General features: G+C 44.2%; 1 protein-coding gene across 1 annotated transcript; it reads left to right on the forward strand.

Annotated features, from left to right (window-relative positions):
- The first annotated feature begins 5,599 nt into the window (after positions 1-5,599).
- On the forward strand, positions 5,600-8,062 carry LOC131697929 (protein S100-P-like). Its single transcript, XM_058990073.1, has 2 exons — positions 5,600-5,839; positions 7,772-8,062. Exons 1-2 carry the CDS (start codon positions 5,702-5,704, stop codon positions 7,910-7,912), a joined length of 279 nt encoding a protein of 92 aa, XP_058846056.1. The 5' UTR covers positions 5,600-5,701; the 3' UTR covers positions 7,913-8,062.
- The last annotated feature ends 10,108 nt before the right edge of the window (positions 8,063-18,170 follow it).

Here is an 18,170-nt window from a genome sequence, read left to right on the forward strand (position 1 = left end):
GAGCAGGCAGACAGTACAGTCCCTGACCATCACCTCAACATCGTGGTCAAAACCAGGCCACCAAATGAGGTCCCGACATCGCTGCTTCAATCTGACGATGCCCAGGTGTCCCTCGTGTGCCATAGCCAGCACTCATGCCCGCAGAGCACTCGGCACTACTGTGCAGTGACCCCGGCCCACACAAGTGTCATTCCAGCACGACAGCTCCTCCTTGACTCGGGCGAATGGTGCTAGCTCGTCAGGCACCCGGGTAGGCCAGCCACCTGTGATGTAGGAGCGCAGGGCACGGAATAGGGGGTCCTCCGCCGATGCCTGCTGGAGCTCAAGGCGGGAAACTACAGCCTGGAGAGGAGTGTGCAACAGCTGAATCAGGTCATCTTCCGTGTCTGCCAGCTGGCCGGCAGGGTCAGGAGCGATGACGGCTCTGGAGAGAAGGTCTGCTACCACGTTGTCACGGTCCGGGGTGAACTGGAGCTTGAAGTTGTACTGTTGCAGACGACCCGCCCACCTGTACAGCCGGAGCGGTCTGTGTCCTGTGCCTGAGGTGGACATCAAGGCTGTGAGAGCCTGGTGGTCCGTGCGGATCGTGAACACCCGGCCATAGAGGTACATGTGCAGCGTTCACATGCCCAGACACACACCAGCGCCTCACGCTCCCCAACCGAGTACTTTTGTTCGGTAGGGCTCAATGCTCGAGAGGCGAAAGCAATAGGCCTCTCTGTCCCATCCTGGAGTTGAGAGAGGACAGCACCCAGCGCCGAGGCAGAGGCTTCACAGGTGACCAAGGTTGGGCTTGCGAGGTCAAAGTGTGCCAGGATGGGTGCAGTGGTGAGCTGGCGCTTCAGCAGGCGCACGACCTCCGACAGTCCACAGTCCAGGTCCAGGGAGCCTCCTTCTTAAGCAGCTGATGCAGGGGCGATGTTGTGGCTGAGTACTGCGGCAGGAAGCGGAGGTAGTACGCAGTCATTCCCAGGAAGGAGGCGAGCTGTGCAGCCGATGTGGGCTCCGGAATGCGGTGGATCGCGTCCACATTAGACTGCAATGGGAAGATGCTGTGTGCCGACAGCCGGAACCCCACAAACTCGATTTCCGGCACGGAAAAGACGCACTTCTCCTCGTTGAGCGTGAGGTTGTGCTTGGCCAGCATGCGGAACACCTGGCAGAGGCGCTCATCATGGGTAGAGGCGTTGGGGCCGTGCACCACAATGTCGTCAAGATAGAGAGACACGCCCGGGACGCCGGCGAAGACGGAGGACATGATCTTTTGAAAGCAGCTGGGTGCCGAGCTCAGACCGAAGGGCATGCGGGTGTAGCGGAAAACACCAGCGTGTGTAAGAAAAGCAGTGAGGTCCCTGCTGCTAGGGTGTAAGGGAACCTGGAGGTAGCCTTGGCGTAAGTCCAGTTTACTGAAAACTGTGGAACCGTAAAAGTGGGTGGTGAGCTCCTCCACTGTTGGAAGCAGGTATTTGTCTGGGATGATGGCCATGTTCACAGCTCTCAGATCCACACAGATGCGGAGCCCCCCCGACTTCTTCTTTGCTATCACCAGGTTTGATATCCAGGGTGAAGCGTTGATGGGCTCAATAATCCCAGAATCCAGTAGGGCCTTCAGCTCAGCCGACACTTGATCCCGCAGGGCGAGGGGAATGCGGCGCAGTGGCTGGATCACTGGGGTCACTGCAGGATCGACCTTGGGTTGGTGAGTGAAGGCGGACAGGCAGCCCAAGCCATCAAACAGCGCCGACCACTGGCGTTGCTGGGGGGAGGCAACCAGTAGTTGTCGGTCAATGAGAAACCGAGCCCCATGAAGAGGTCAAGACCCAGGAGGTTGGCCCCCTTGCGTGTGACGTGGAATGGAAAGGCCGGCAGAGCCCTGGTGCCATTGCGCACTGGCAGCTGGAGGGAGCCCAGGACTTTGATTCTAGTATGTCCATAGCCACTCAGAGCGGTGGAGGGGCGCTGAAGGGGCAGGTGCGAGAAAAACTGTTTGTAGGTGTCGAAATTAAGCAGAGACACCTTGGCCCCAGTGTCCAAGAGCAGGGGAAGGCAGACATCCCTGAGGTATACGGCACAAGTCTTAAAGCCAGTAGGGTTGGAGAGCACAGTGTGGATTGTAGCTGGTACTAGTGCTGCTGCTGGGGTGGACCGACACCACCTGGCAAAGTGGTTCAATTTATTACAGTTTCTGCAGGTTTTCCCCCGTGCTGGGCAGTCAGGGGCTCTGGACTCATGCCTGTTGGACCCACACTTTCCACAATGCTGCCTAAAACGAACAGGAAGTTGCTGTGCTTGTTGGACAGGGAGACCAGGTTCTGTGTTCTGTTGCAGTAAGGCAGGCTGAACTTTCTGCACTGTAAGTTCAGTAGTTGTAGCAACAGAGTGAGCCCCAGTAATTTTAGCAGCACAGGCAACAGCAGACTCTACTTGGCACGCTAATTGAATGGCTTTAGCCAAAGTTAACTCATCAGATTCGAGTAACAGTCTCTCACGCACTTGCGCACTGGAGGTTTTCTCAATAAGGAAGTCCCGAATCATTTCGTCATACAGTGCTCCAAATTTACATGGTAGTGCCAATTCACGCAATGCAGCTGTATATTGGAGAATGGACTCATCCGGCCGCTGGCCCCACTGTCTGAAGTTGAAACGCCGGAGGAGGACGCTCTGTGTGGCCGCAAAATGCCCCTGGAGTGCAGCGACAGCTTCAGCGTATGTGTCAGCCGGTCCCAAAGTTGAAAAGACGCGCTGTCCCTCAGTCCCCAGGCAGTGCAGCAGCAGGGCACACTTGCGGGCATCGCTCACATCAGCCAGACCGAGAGCAAGCAGGTACGTCTGGAAAGACGAAAGCCAGCGAGTCCAGGGAACAGGCGGCTCGCCAGGTAGAGCCAGGAAGAACGGCGGGGGTGAAAGCGAAACTTCAGCCATCCTTGTCGCCAATGTTGTATTGTAAAAACAAACGACTCGAACAACGTGTTACAGTAAACTAACACGACGCTTTATCGTGTGTTTTTCTAACTCCAGCATCGTATCTCACTGCCGTAAACCAGCACGCCCACTCACCTACGGCAACACCAACAATCCACACCACACGACACCCACACACACACCCATCATGAACAGTAACAAACACAGCACAACCAAACACAACAGTGTAGCTTTTAATTTTCTTTTGAACATCCCCCGGAGCACCGTTAAATCCATTATTAAAAAATGGAAAGAATATGGCACAACCGTGACTCTGCCTAGAGTCCACCAAAACTCAGTGACCAGGTAAGGAGGGCATTAGTCAGAGAAGCAACCAAGTGGCCAATGGTAACTCTGAAGGAGCTGGAGGGATCCACAACTGAGATGGGAGAAACCGTCCATGGGACAACTATAACCCGGATGCTCCACAAAGCTGGGCTTTATGGAAGAGTGGCGAGAAGAAAGCCATTGCTGAAAAAAAACCCATATCAAATCATGTTTGGATTTTGCCAAAAGGCATGTGGGAGACACAGCAAACATGTGGAAAAAGGTTCTCTGATCTGATTAAACCAAAATTGAACTTTTTGGCCTTAGCGCAAAACGCTATGTGTGGTGCAAAGCCAACACTGCTCATCACCCTGAGAACACCATCCCCACGGTGAAGCATGGTGGTGGCAGCATCATGTTATGGGGATGCTTTTCATCGAAACTGGTCTGGGAAACTGGTCAGGATTGAGGGCAAGATGGATGGAGCCAAATACAGGGAAATTCTAGAGGAAAACCTGTTTGCAGGATCCAGATGTGCAAAGCTGGTAGAGACTTACCCAAAAAGACTCACAGCTGTAATTGCTGCCAAAGGTGCTTCTACCAAGTATTGACTCAGGGGGGTGAATACTTATGCAACCAACAAATGTCTTTTTTTGTTTAATTAACTTTTGTGTCACAATAAAAAAATATTTTGCACCTTCAAAGTGTTAAGTATGTTGTGTAAATCAAATGGTAAAAATCCCAATTAAATCAATTTTAATTCCAGGTTGTAACACTACAAAATGTGGAAAAGTCCAAAGGGGGTGAATACTTATGCAAGGCACTTTATATTGTAGTGCTTTTCATTGAGCTGGCGTGGTCAGACTACCAAAGCTATACCCCCTTCCCCTGTTACAAATGCATGGATACAAAAGAAAGTAATGGTAAGATACATACCCATTCAACACACTACTAACACACCCCCTGGTTAACCAACTGATATGTATACACAAGGTGGAGCTAATATGATTCAGTCCATTAACACTTTTAATACTTTGTTTAACCAATCTGTGAGTCAGGGAACAAGTGCCTATACTTCATAGTTAACACAAAGTTCAAGAAATATTTAACTGCAGTTTCTTATCTTAATTGCAGTTTCTGTACACATTTGATAGTCCTCTATTGAAAATTGAATCATAATGTTTCAGTTAAGTAGGTGGCATCAACTGTAATGGGCTGTATTTGAACCCTATCACGAGGGTCAGTTTACCACAGTTTTCCCGCTTCTTGCTTTTCCACCTGGTAATTCTAACAATATCCAGCTATGCTCTTTTCTTATAGCAAGAATGAGAGTGTGTTTATTTTAATACAGATGTGGGGAGATTGACATTGATATAGATAGATAGATAGATATTGGTCACCATGGAAAGCAATATGTAAAAGGAGGTGATAAAGAACCTTACTGTTAGGAAGAATACCTTTTCAAACAGCAAGTTCAAACTAGTGGTTCTGTTAAATGAAATCATTTTATGAGTTATGTCATTTTTCTCGCATTTTACCATCGACTTCTGTTTCAGCTAAAGACCCCAGAAACTGAGTTGAGTCAGCAGGAAATAAACCCTGATGTGAGAACATAGCCTTAAAGTCTCACACCACATAAAATTGAACTTCCCCTCAATGCAGCAACACATCTTGTTGAATAATTCTAAACTACAACACTTTGACCACACAATATGAATAGGAAATAGGACACAATGCATTACGCACATATAACTGAGAAACTGTTTGGTTTCTGCATCAGCTACTGTATGCAATGTCAAAAGCTGTTTTTCAGACATTTTGTATAAATTGAAGTCAGGCTTATTGGTCTGTAGTTACCTGGTTCGGTTTTGTCTCCCTTTTTGTGGATCGGTTTTAAAGTCAACATAGTTCTTATCTGGTACCTGGCTCTGACTAGGACAGACCAGTGCTGGCCATTCTAGGCCTATCTAAAAGGGAGGGGCCAGCTTCCATTCATAGGTACAGTGAGATTGGGAATGCGCTTTTCAGCATATGAAATGATTTGCAAAAAAAAATAATAATTACAGTCTCCATGTCAGTAATCAATATGTTCCAACTATATTTACCTAAGATTTTTAACAGGTTCATGCAAACAACCCTTCCATTATAAAATGTAGTAATCAAAAGTAAATAGTAAGATGGGCCAACTGAAAATACATATGGTTTTGAATGGCTAAAGAGAAGAAAAGTATCTGTGAGACCACTCCTTAGTGACACAGAGCAAGCATGCCCTTTTATTCACAAAAGCCAGTTGTCAGGACAATAGCACAGGCTATTGACAAAGTAAATACTGAAACCAGAGACCAAAGTGTTTGTTTTTGCTGCCGGTAGGTGTATATAGGTCCCCCCATTTCTCTGCACCATCTCCATTAACAGTCTGTTTGCTGCATTATTTGAATATCAGGTCAGCAATACAGAAAAAAAAACTGCAAAGATGTCTCAGCTGGAAACCGCAATGGCAATCATCATGAAAACCTTTGACAAGTACTCGGGTGCAGACGGCAACAAGGGGTCTCTTAACAAATCAGAGCTCAAGACACTTATGGAAACTGAGTTTCCAGCTTTTCTCAAGGTAAGATAAAGCATTTTTGTTTGTTAATTACCATTCATTTCTCATTCAGTTTTAGGTAGACGTGCAGCAACTACATGTACTTTTAAACTGCTCTTCATACCTAGCTTACTCTGAGGTTCTGAAGAAATTCATGTTGAATTCGGCCCTGTTAATTCATGTGGATTTAATTTGTGGTATTCATTCCATGTTCCATTGTCACAAATGATGTATAAGGCATGAATTTGTGCACACATGAACACTTGTCACAATCCCCTGGTGGGTGAGTCAGAGGGGATGAATTTGTGAAGAATACACAGTGAATTCATTAGGAAGGGTTGGAGGGGAAACCGGTTCAAAAAGATCTTCCTGGTATTTCAGTTTCTAAGGAGTAATATTCAAGAGAAATAACACACAGTATAATAAAATCTGTCAAATTAAACAGACGAATACTGTATACTGCTTCTTTGTATTTTATGTTGTAAAACCAGGTAACTACAGACCATTAAGCCTGACTTCTATTATATGTAAACTTATGGAAACTATAATAAGATCCAAAATGGAAAATGACCTATATGGTAACAATATCCTGGGAGACAGTCAGCATGGTCTTAGGAAAGGGAGATCATGTCTATCTAACCTGCTTTATTTTTTTGAGGATGCAACATCGACAATGGATAATTGCAAAGCATACGACATGGTTTAATTTAGGATTTCCAGAAAGCTTTTGACAAAGTTCCGCATAAAAGATGAATTCTCAAACTGAACGCAGTAGGGATTAAAGGAAATGCATGCACATGGATTAGGGAGTGGTTAACATGTAGAAAACAGAAAGTACTGATTAGAGGAGAAACCTCAAAATGGAGCGAGGTAACCAGTGGAGTACCACAGGGATCAGTATTAGGTCCTCTGCTATTCCTAATCTACATTCATGATTTAGATTCTGGTATATTAAGCAAACTCGTTAAATTTGCAGACGACACAAAAATAGGAGGAGTGGCAAACACTGTTGCAGCAGCAAAGGTCATTCAAAATGATCTAGACAGCATTCAGAACTGGGCAGATACATGGCAAATTACATTTAATAGAGAAAAGTGTAAAGTACTGCACGCAGGCAATAAAAATGTTCATTATAAATATCATATGGGAGATACTGAAATTGAAGAAGGAATCTCTGAAAAAGACCTAGGAGTTTATGTTGACTCAGAAATGTCTTCACCTAGACAATGTGGGGAAGCTATAAAAAAGGCCAACAAGATGCTCGGATATATTGTGAGAAGTGTTGAATTTAAATCAAGGGAAGTAATAATGCATTAGTAAGACCTCACCTAGAATATTGTGTTCAGTTCTGGTCACATTACAAAAAGGATATTGCTGCTCTAGAAAGAGTGCAAAGAAGAGCAACCAGAATTATCCCGGGTTTAAAAGGCATGTTGTATGCAGACAGGCTAAAATAATTGAATCTATTCAGTCTTGAACAAAGAAGACTATGTGGCGATCTGATTCAAGCATTCAAAATCCTAAAAGGTATAGACAAAGTCGACCCAGGGGACTTTTTTGACCTGAAAAAAGAAACAAGGACCAGGGGTCACAAATGGAGATTAGATAAAGGGGCATTCAGAACAGAAAATAGGAGGCACTTTTTTACACAGAGAATTGTGAGGGTCTGGAACCAACTCCCCAGTAATGTTGTTGAAGCTGACACCCTGGGATCCTTCAAGAAGCTGCTTGATGAGATTCTGGGATCAATAAGCTACTAACAACCAAACGAGCAAGATGGGCTGAATGGCCTCCTCTCGTTTGTAAACTTTCTTATGTTCTTATGTAAAATAGCCGGAATTACACAAATAGCTTTTTATTATTTCCTCTTAATTTCATAACAATTATTTTCTTTTGCACTTGTTTAAAGGTGTGTATTACCTGTACTAACTACTCAAATTATCCCTCCTATTGCAGAGTGCTAAGAACCAGGATGAGGTTGATAACCTGATGAAGAACTTGGATCAGAATGGAGACTCTGAAGTGGACTTCGAGGAGTTTATCATCCTAATTGCTGCTTTAACCTGTGCCTGCCACGACTACAGTAGTAAAAAATAACTGTAACCTGATGTAATCACAGTAGAGTTTTCATCAATACTGTTCTCTTTCGAGAAGCATTGTTTGTATTGGTCATTACAATAAGCTTTAAAAATGGCAGCTCGTCCAACTTTTTACTAATAAACACAGCAAATACATTTTAAATTGAAAGCATTGCTTCTCTTTCTTTTTTTCTACACAGTGGTTAAGGTACCAGTTCAACAATCAAGACCAATCACTGACCTTTCAATTCAATGTGTCAGTCAGACAAACAAGATAAAAAAAAAAAAATCAAAAAATTCTTACTGTCATTTTAGAGTATAACGTGCAGCAATGTACATATTATGAGGATGATGAAGAGGGGTGCATGGAATGCATCGTAGGGGTGCGCGATAATACTGATATACCGGTATATTGCGATATTTATCAGGCAATACAATAACCGGTATTTGAACAACAATACCGGTATTTTTGGTTAAACTCATTCAGGGAAACGTCTACTGGAAAGTGTTGGCTATTATCTCGCGAGATAATCACTTCCCGCGAGAACTCGTAATGTTATCAGTGCTAACACAAAAGAATCCTTCAAAGCAAAGTCACATGTGTGGAATCATGTCCTAATAAAACAATCTAAAAAGGATGGCTGCATCGCATCAAACATTGAGGTACGTTGTTTATAAAAGGCTGAAGTAAAATATGCGCTGGTACCAACACCCTTATATACTGCGGTGTAGTCCTACATATAATTACCAGAACACCAATTAAAATATAGATTTTTTTAAAACAAATTATACAAATTCACATTTTATTTGTACGTTGAACTTGAGGTAACATCTAATAGGTAATGCATGCGTCTCGCATGTGACTTTTAGGCTACTCCACCTTGATCAGTGCTGCCAGATTGGTGGTTTTCCAGCCAAATTTGGCTTGTTTTGAAAGTATCTAGTGGGTAAATGTTGTCTTTGGTGGTTTGGTTATTTTTGTCATACATGTTTTGTTCTGTTCATTTTGATTATGAGATCATGTCCAGGCAGCGCAGAACTTCAGTCACCACGATGCCCTGTATAGTATATCACGTCCTCTTCCCATCCCTGTATTTTTCCTGGGGATTTGCATCCAATAAAATTACAAATTACACAAACACTCAGTTATTTTTTATTTGTCACCAATTTAAGAACCGTATCAGTGCAATTTTAATTATTTTTAGATTGATTTTTAAAGACTATCTGCAGACAGTTCTGGACAATGTAATTTTACACTATATTCTGAATATCTTTTTTTCCTGGACCTGCCTCATTAGATCTCATCAGATATAAAAAACAAAAACAAAAAAACAGTGGTTCTGGTACTGTAAGTTAGAACATAAGAAAGTTTACAAACGAGAGGAGGCCAGTCAGCCCATCTTGCTTGTTTGGTTGTTAGTAGCTTATTGATCCCAGAATCTCATCAAGCAGCTTCTTGAAGGATCCCAGGATGTCAGCTTCAATAACATTACTGGGGAGTTGGTTCCATACCCTCACAATTCTCTGTGTAAAAAAAGTGCCTCCTATTTTCTGTTCTGAATGCCCCTTTATCTAATCTCCATTTGTGACCCTTGGTCCTTGTTTCTTTTTTCAGGTCAAAAAAGTCCCCTGGGTCGACTTTTCTATACCTTTTAGGATTTTGAATGCTTGAATCAGATCACCACGTAGTCTTCTTTGTTCAAGACTGAATAGATTCAATTCTTTTAGCCTGTCTGCATACGACATGCCTTTTAAACCCGGGATAATCTAGTAAAGTCGTGAGAAATAAACAAGCAAAGCAGATACATAAATAAATAGTTTATAACATTACTTACCAGTATTTTTATTTTATTTTCAATAAATGTGTAGCACTTATTTATGGTTTTGTAATATATATTAAATCTTAAAAGTCAGTCATTAATTCCAAACCCTGGGTCTCTACACTGACCGATAAATAAAGCAGCTTTAAACCCGTGTTTATGGCCACAGTCATAGGATGCACTTTTGAAAAACATGTTTAATATAAAATTAAAATAAATATATTATTTATAATGGTAATAATTTTAAAATTATATTTAAAATCAATGTTTTTAGAGAATTTTAAATAGCTTTCAAACCTGGACTGTTTTTTTCAAATTGGGAGCACATGCACATACTTCAGAGGATCCATATGAGAGTTTAATTTGTCATATTGCATTCTAAAACTTTAGATTCCATAAAAATGACAAAAACCACAGTTTATATACCGTATGTAGATTTGTTTTGGTAGCAAAAAAATCAACATCAGCACGGCAAAATATCTTCAGTATGGCAATATATTGCAATACAGATCCTCAGTCCCAATACCCACCCCTAATGCATCTATGTTATGCATGATTATTTATTTATTTTAATTTGGTGCTGTAACAGGGGTGTACTGTTACGTGTGTGTATCCGCTGAGAGAACGAGAGAGACACAGAGGGTTTGATGTTGCAAACCCTGCACAGGCGTCCAGGTTTTATTAAGTAAAAGTGGTTGCAGTGGTTGTTTGCCGCCACTAGGGTACCAGCAATAGTAGCCCTAGTGTGAAAGGATATGGATACAGGGCAGGTTGCTGCTCTCGCTATACAGGGAGGCCCCACACTAGGAACCCTCTTCCTACCATGAACTAAATAAGCCATGGAGGGAGTAAAAACCCCTAAATTAAACCCCTGACCTAAATCTACGATCCCGGCTGCACACGCAGTGATGGTTCGTAGCTTACCCTGGTTCCACACACAGTGGTGAGGGTTCTTCAGTTTTAGTTCAGTCACCCTGGTTAAACATGCAGAGATGAGGCTTTCTACTGGTAACAGCACTGCACTGCACTGCACTGCACTGCACAGCACAGCACAGCACAGCACAGCACAGCACAGCACAGCACAGCACAAATAACAAACAAATAAGAACCACAGTTGTCTTCCCAGCCCCTTTTTAAAGGTAGGTGATCAGAGTTAATTGATAGTCAATTCTTTAATTGGCACCTGGCCACCTGCTGCCCATTCCTTTCAATTAGGCAGGGAGGTAAGTTTAACCTCTCAGCCATGCCTTGTCCAACACTTTCCAATTATAAAATTTAAACAACTTTTTATTTTTTAAAAAATCCAAACCAAATCCCATCAAACCATATTTATAATTAAACAAAACTAGATTGTACAATTATTATTATTATTTATTTCTTAGCAGACGCCCTTATCCAGGGCAACTTACAATTGTTACAAGATATCACATTATACATTATTTCACATGATACAGATATCACATTATTTTACATACAATTACCCATTTATACAGTTGGGTTTTTACTGGAGCAATCTAGGTAAAGTACCTTGCTCAAGGGTACAACAGCAGTGTCCCCCACTGGGGATTGAACCCACAACCCTCCGGTCAAGAGTCCAGAGCCCTAACCACTACTCCACACTGCTGCCCTGACAATTATACGTTGCTATTTAGTGTTCTATTAAATCTTCTCTTCTTTCACCATATCTCCTGAAACACACGCCTGTTTTGTTTTACTCTGCCTTTACTAAATTTCAATCCTTCCTGTCCATTGATTGAAATCCCAAAATCCCATTAAAACTGTCATTTGCAAAATTATCATATATAATTTTGTCATTTAAATACCAAATAGTTATTCCGCCACTTTTATGTAAATTGCACCCGTTCGGCCTGTCAGAAAACAGCAGAGAAGAGTTTCGTTTTAAGATGGAAATAACGTTCATGATAAGAGTCGGGTTGAAACAGACGGAGACAGTGAGTTTCGGATTGTCAGGAGGCACTTTTGATATTCAGGGCCATTTTGTCCTTTGACTGACCTTAATAGAGAGGTTTCACTGTAGTTCACAACTGGTTTTCTGGTTCATGAAAAATACAGTCAAGAGTGCTGGGGTTTAAAGTAGCAGATGGACCCACAGTAACTAAGAAATCAGTGTACTGTATTCCATTCACAACTCTAGCTCACCAACAGCTGTTGACATTTTCAGCAGGTTCAGAAACACTCATATCTCTGCCACAGCTGTAAAAACAAAACAAGAAATATCAGTATCATGAAAAATTGATCTCTATGACCCAAGAATTACAGGAGGTGGGTTTTAAGGAAACTTCACCCTAAACATTATTATTGTTATTATTGAGTATTGTTGGGTGCCAATATGGTGTCAAATTGTTCTGTATATATTTCTGTGTTGGAATTTTGAGCATGTGAGTAAGTGGTCTTTTTGCAGGCTGCCCACTGACCCAAACAGTCTAATGCTTTCTAGAAACCCGTTTGACATATAAGAACAGATAGTGCAGTCTGTATAGGCATTCTAAACTAAACAAAAAGTGTTAGCAGTGGTGCACTTGACACAGAGTCCCTCTGGTGGACACAGATAAGTAATACAACCACCTAAATGTTTTATGTAAATCTTTTTTTAGGGCTTTCATTTCTGATATACTGTATGAAATTAGTGTTTTCGGTTACTTTCCAAAATGCTTGAACGTTTTTTTTTTTTGTGTGTGTGTGTCAAAATATGTATAGTATCTCGACAGTACACTTAAATTGTACCTTCTTTCCTTTGCTGATACTATCTCGTTAGCACCAGATACTATCTCATGTGCACCAGGTACTATCTCGTGAGCACCAGATACTATCTCATGTGCACCAGGTACTATCTCGTGAGCACCAGATACTATCTCGTGAGCACCAGATACTATCTCGTGAGCACCAGATACTATCTCGTGAGCACCAGATACTATCTCATGTGCACCAGGTACTATCTCGTGAGCATCAGATACTATCTCATGTGCACCAGATACTATCTCATGTGCACCAGATACTATCTCATGTGCACCAGATACTATCTCGTGAGCACCAGATACTATCTCATGTGCACCAGGTACTATCTCGTGAGCACCAGATACTATCTCGTGAGCACCAGATACTATCTCGTGAGCACCAGATACTATCTCATGTGCACCAGATACTATCTCATGTGCACCAGATACTATCTCATGAGCACCAGATACTATCTCATGTGCACCAGGTACTATCTCGTGAGCACCAGATACTATCTCATGTGCACCAGGTACTATCTCGTGAGCACCAGATACTATCTCATGTGCACCAGATACTATCTCGTGAGCACCAGATACTATCTCATGTGCACCAAGTACTATCTCGTGAGCACCAGATACTATCTCATGTGCACCAGGTACTATCTCGTGAGCACCAGATACTATCTCGTGAGCATCAGATACTATCTCGTGAGCATCAGATACTATCTTGTGAGCACCAGATACTATCTCATGTGCACCAGGTACTATCTCGTGAGCACCAGATACTATCTCATGTGCAACAGATACTATCTCATGTGCACAAGGTACTATCTCGTGAGCATCAGATACTATCTCATGTGCAACAGATACTATCTCATGTGCACCAGGTACTATCTCGTGAGCACCAGATACTATCTCATGAGCACCAGATACTATCTCATGTGCACCAGGTACTATCTCGTGAGCATCAGATACTATCTCATGTGCACCAGATACTATCTCATGTGCACCAGGTACTATCTCGTGAGCATCAGATACTATCTCATGTGCACCAGGTACTATCTCGTGTGCACGACTTAATATCTTGCAGACTGCAGCAGACATCTGGTGTTCTTGGTGGAGACAATCACCATATTTTCTACACGGCATAACAACTATGCAAAACTGGTGTGCTTTTAGACTCATGCTCCACCACTATTCAGTGGTGGAACGACCTACCCATGGATATCAGGACTGCTCAGTCCCTGACCACCATCTGGGCTGTCCTTACAAAGGTACCACCAAATGTTCCTGTCAGGACACTGCGAATTCGCTCTTAAATATTATTATTTACTGTATTCTTTATTTCACTCATTTGAATTTGATCTTATTTTCTACTGATTTTACTTTATAACTGCTCTTATCTGTAATGTTATATTCTGTAATGTGATATTTTGTAATGTGAAACTTTGTATTGTGATATTTTATAACAACTGTAAGTCGCCCTGGATAAGGGCGTCTGCTAAGAAATAAATACTACTACTACTAACAATAATAATAATATGTTTCAGGATTTGCGACTTTCTTATCTCGATTCATCATGAAGAAAAATACGCACATATATGCCCTGTACATTACCACTTTTTTTCGGCACTCGCCTGCGTCCAATCGGGAAAATCTAGATTGGCCCAGAATTTGAAAAAGACGACTGGGCAAAACCCGGCGGCACTGGCAGCAATGCTGTCAGCAGAAATGCTGACAAATGCCAGGCTGGGCAATCCTGGCAGCAGAAATGCTGCCCTTGGCAATACTGGCAGCGGCAATGCTAACAGTGGCAATAGCGTCAGCGGAAATTCTGACATTGCACAGGCTGGATCCTCTAGCAAAGGCAGTGCACTCTGGAAGTGGCGGTGGCACTGGCAGCGGTATACTGCCCTCAGTACGAGACACTCCGGCAGTGGCACAAGAGCTGGGCACTCTGGACGTGCCGCTGGTGCTGGCAGAGGCCATGCTGCCCTCAGCTCGGGACACTCCGGCAGTGGTGGTGGCGCTGGAAGTGGTAATGCTGCCCTCAGCACAGGACACTCTTGCAGTGGTGGTGGCACTGCATACTCCAGCAGTGATGGTGGCACTGGCAGTGGTAATGCTGCACTCAGCACAGGACACTCTTGCAGTGGTGGTGGTACTGCATACTCCAGCAGCGATGAACACAATATTCTAGATGAGGTCTTGCTAATGCATTGTAAAGTTTTAACATTACTTCCCTTGATTTAAATTCAACACTTTTCACAATATATCTGAGCATCTTGTTGGCCTTTTTTATAGCTTCCCCACATTGTCTAGATGAAGACATTTCTGAGTCAACATAAACTCCTAGGTCTTTTTCATAGATTCTTTACAAAACTTTACAATGCATTAGTAAGACCTCACCTAGAATATTGTGTTCAGTTCTGGTCACCTCGTTACAAAAAGGATATTGCTGCTCTAGAAAGAGTGCAAAGAAGAGCAACCAGAATTATCCCGGGTTTAAAAGGCATGTCGTATGCAGACAGGCTAAAATAATTGAATCTATTCAGACTTGAACAAAGAAGACTACACGGCGATCTGATTCAAACATTCAAAATTATTATTATTATTATTATTATTATTATTATTATTTATTTCTTAGCAGATGCCCTTATCCAGGGCGACTTACAATCGTAAGCAAATACATTTCAAGTGTTACAGTACAAGTAATAATACAATAAGAGCAAGATAAATACAATGACTTTGGTTCAAGCAAGTACAAGTGTGACAAAATACAATTCAATAATACAGCAGATAACAGTGACAGTGATAGTTACATCAAGATATGATTAAATACAAAATACTACAGATTAAACACTTGGCAGATTACAGTACTCTGAAGTACAGGATTAAATGTAGTAAAATAGGGGGCAGATAAGAGCAAATAAAGCGCATTTAAGGAAGGGTGATTGTGTCACAGGGGAAAAACAGAGGAGTTCTACAGGTGCTGTCTTAAGGAGGCGCCGGAATGTGGTCAGGGACTGGGCAGTCCTGACATCTGTAGGTAGGTCATTCCACCACTGTGGAGAAGGAGCGGGCTCTGGAGGCAGGGGAGCGTAGAGGAGGTAGAGCCAGTCTTCTAGTGCAGGCGGAGAGGAGAGGTCGAGTAGGGGTGTAGGGAGAGATGAGGGTCTGGAGGTAGCTGGGTGCAGTCTGGTCAAGGCATCTGTAGGCTAGTATTATTATTATTTATTATTATTATTATTTATTTCTTAGCAGACGCCCTTATCCAGGGCGACTTACAATCGTAAGCAAAAACATTTCAAGCGTTACAATACAAGTAATACAATAAGAGCAAGCAATACAATAACAATACAAGAGTCTTGAACTGGATGCGAGCGGTGATCGGTAGCCAGTGGAGTGAGCGGAGTAGTGGAGTTGCATGGGAGAAGCGAGGCAGAGAGAACACCAGGCGGGCAGCGGAGTTCTGGATGAGCTGGAGCGGACGGGTGGCGGACGCAGGGAGGCCAGCCAGGAGGGAGTTGCAGTAGTCTAGGCGGGAGAGTACCAGGGCCTGGACCAGGAGCTGGGTAGCGTAGTTGGTGAGGAAGGGTCGGATTCTTCGGATGTTGCTCAGGAAGAATCGGCAAGTGCGTGCCAGAGTGGAGATGTGCTGGGAATAAGAGATTCAGGGGTCCAGGGTGACTCCGAGGTTCTTAGCGGAGAAAGAGGGAGAGAGTGTGGTAGATTCCAGAGGAACAGAGATAGAGAGATCAGAGGAGGGGGAGGAGGAGGGAAAGAAAAGGAGGTCAGATTTAGAGAGGTTGAGTTTGAGGTGATGCGAGTGCATCCAGGAGGAAATAGCAGACAGACAGGTAGAGATACGGGAGGAGATGGTGGAGTCAGAGGTGGGGAAGGAAAGGAAAATCTGAGCATCATCAGCATAGAAATGGTACAAGAAACCATAGGATGCGATGAGGGGGCCCAGGGAGCGGGTGTAGAGAGAGAACAGGAGAGGACCCAAGACTGACCCTTGGGGGACTCCAGTTAAGAGAGGGTGAGGTGTGGAGGTTGCTCCACGCCAGGTTACCTGGTAAGTGCGGTTGGAGAGGTAGGAGTAGAACCAGGCCAGAGCAGTGCCAGAGATCCCCAGGTCAGCAAGAGATGATAGTAGAATAGAGTGATCAACAGTGTCAAAGGCAGCAGAGAGGTCGAGGAGAATTAGGACAGAGGAGAGAGAGGCAGCTCGGGCACACTTAAGTGAGTTGGTGACAGACAGGAGGGCGGTTTCAGTGGAGCGAGCAGAGCGGAAGCCAGATTGGAGAGGGTCAAGCAGAGAGTGGTTGGACAGGAAAGCAGAGAGCTGGCGGTGTACAGTCCGCTCGAGGGTTTTGGAGAGGAAGGGTAGGAGGGAGACAGGACGGGAGGGAGGTGGGGTCGAGGGTAGGTTTTTTGAGGAGGGGAGTGATAGCTTTTTTGAAGGCAGAGGGAAAGATACCAGAAAGTAGAGAGGTGTTGAGGAGGGAGGAGATGAAGGGGAGTAGAGCAGGAGCAGCAGCTTGAAAGAGGTGAGTGGGGAGGGGGTCCAAGGCACACGTGGTGGGTTTGTGACCCTGGAGCAGGGAGGAGAGGTCAGAGTCTGAGAGGGGCAAGAAGGTGGAGAAGGAGGGCGAGTTAGTAGGGGATGTAGTGGGTGTAGGGGTTGGAGCAGGAGGGGATGCGGGGGAGGGGGAGGGAGAGGTGTTAAAGAGTTTGCGGATATCTGAGATTTTTAGAAGAGAAGAAGGAGGCAAAGTCATCAGGGGAGATAGAGGAGGGAGGAGGAGGGGGGGTAGGGTTTAGGAGGGAGGAGAAGGTAGAGAATAGTTTACGTGGGTTGTTAGTGGAGGCTTGGATTACAGATTGGAAATAAGCACATTTAGCAGAGTAGAGAGTAGAGGAGAAGGAGGAGAGGAGAGTGCGGTAAAGGTCTAGGGCAGCAGGGAGTTTGGTTCTCTTCCATTTCTTTTCAGCAGATCGCAGTGTGATTCTTGCCGAGCAGAGGAGGTGAGTGAGGAGAAGAGGGTGGAGGTAGCAGAGTCTACGGAGAGTTGTGAAAAGGAGTCGATAGGAGGGAGGTGAGAGAGAGCAGTGGAGGCAAGGACAGAGGGGGAGAGAGAGCGGAGGTTACGGCGAGAGGTGACAGTGGGGGTAGGAGGAGCAGGGAGAGGGGGGAGAGACAGAGAAAAAGAGATGAAATAGTGATCAGAGAGGTCCAGGGGGGTGACAGAGAGGGTGGAGGGGCAGCAGGCCCTGGAGAAGGTGAGGTCCAGTTGACGGCCAGCTTTGTGGGTAGGAGGGGACGGAGAGAGACAGAAGTCGAAGGAGTGAAGGAGAGGGAGGAATCCAGCAGAGTGGCTGGGGTTGGAGAGATGGATGTTGAAGTCACCTAACAGGACAGTTGGGGTAGACAGAGAGGGGAGGGAGGAGAGTAGATAGTCGCGTTCATCCAGAAAGTGAGCGAGAGGCCCAGGGGGGCGATACAGTACAATGAGCAGGAGTTGACAGGGAGAGGTTAGTTTGACTGCATGAAATTCAAAGGTATTGACAGAGAGTGAGGAGAGATCGGAGGGGACAGAAAAGAGTAAAGAGGGAGAGAGGAGAAGACCAGTCCCACCTCCCCGTCCAGTGAGACGTGGGGTATGGGACAGGACGTAGAGAGAGGACAGGGCAGCAGGAGTTACAGTGTTATCAGGGG

This window comes from Acipenser ruthenus, chromosome 1, assembly GCF_902713425.1.
Source record: "Acipenser ruthenus chromosome 1, fAciRut3.2 maternal haplotype, whole genome shotgun sequence".
Lineage (NCBI taxonomy): Eukaryota > Metazoa > Chordata > Actinopteri > Acipenseriformes > Acipenseridae > Acipenser > Acipenser ruthenus.

Bases quoted from the DNA above. Each gene is read 5' to 3' on its own strand.
- LOC131697929 (XM_058990073.1), top strand. From the start codon at position 5,702: ATGTCTCAGCTGGAAACCGCAATGGCAATCATCATGAAAACCTTTGAC. The intron at 5,840-7,771 runs GTAAGATAAAGC...CTCCTATTGCAG, and splicing joins AGTTTCCAGCTTTTCTCAAG to AGTGCTAAGAACCAGGATGA.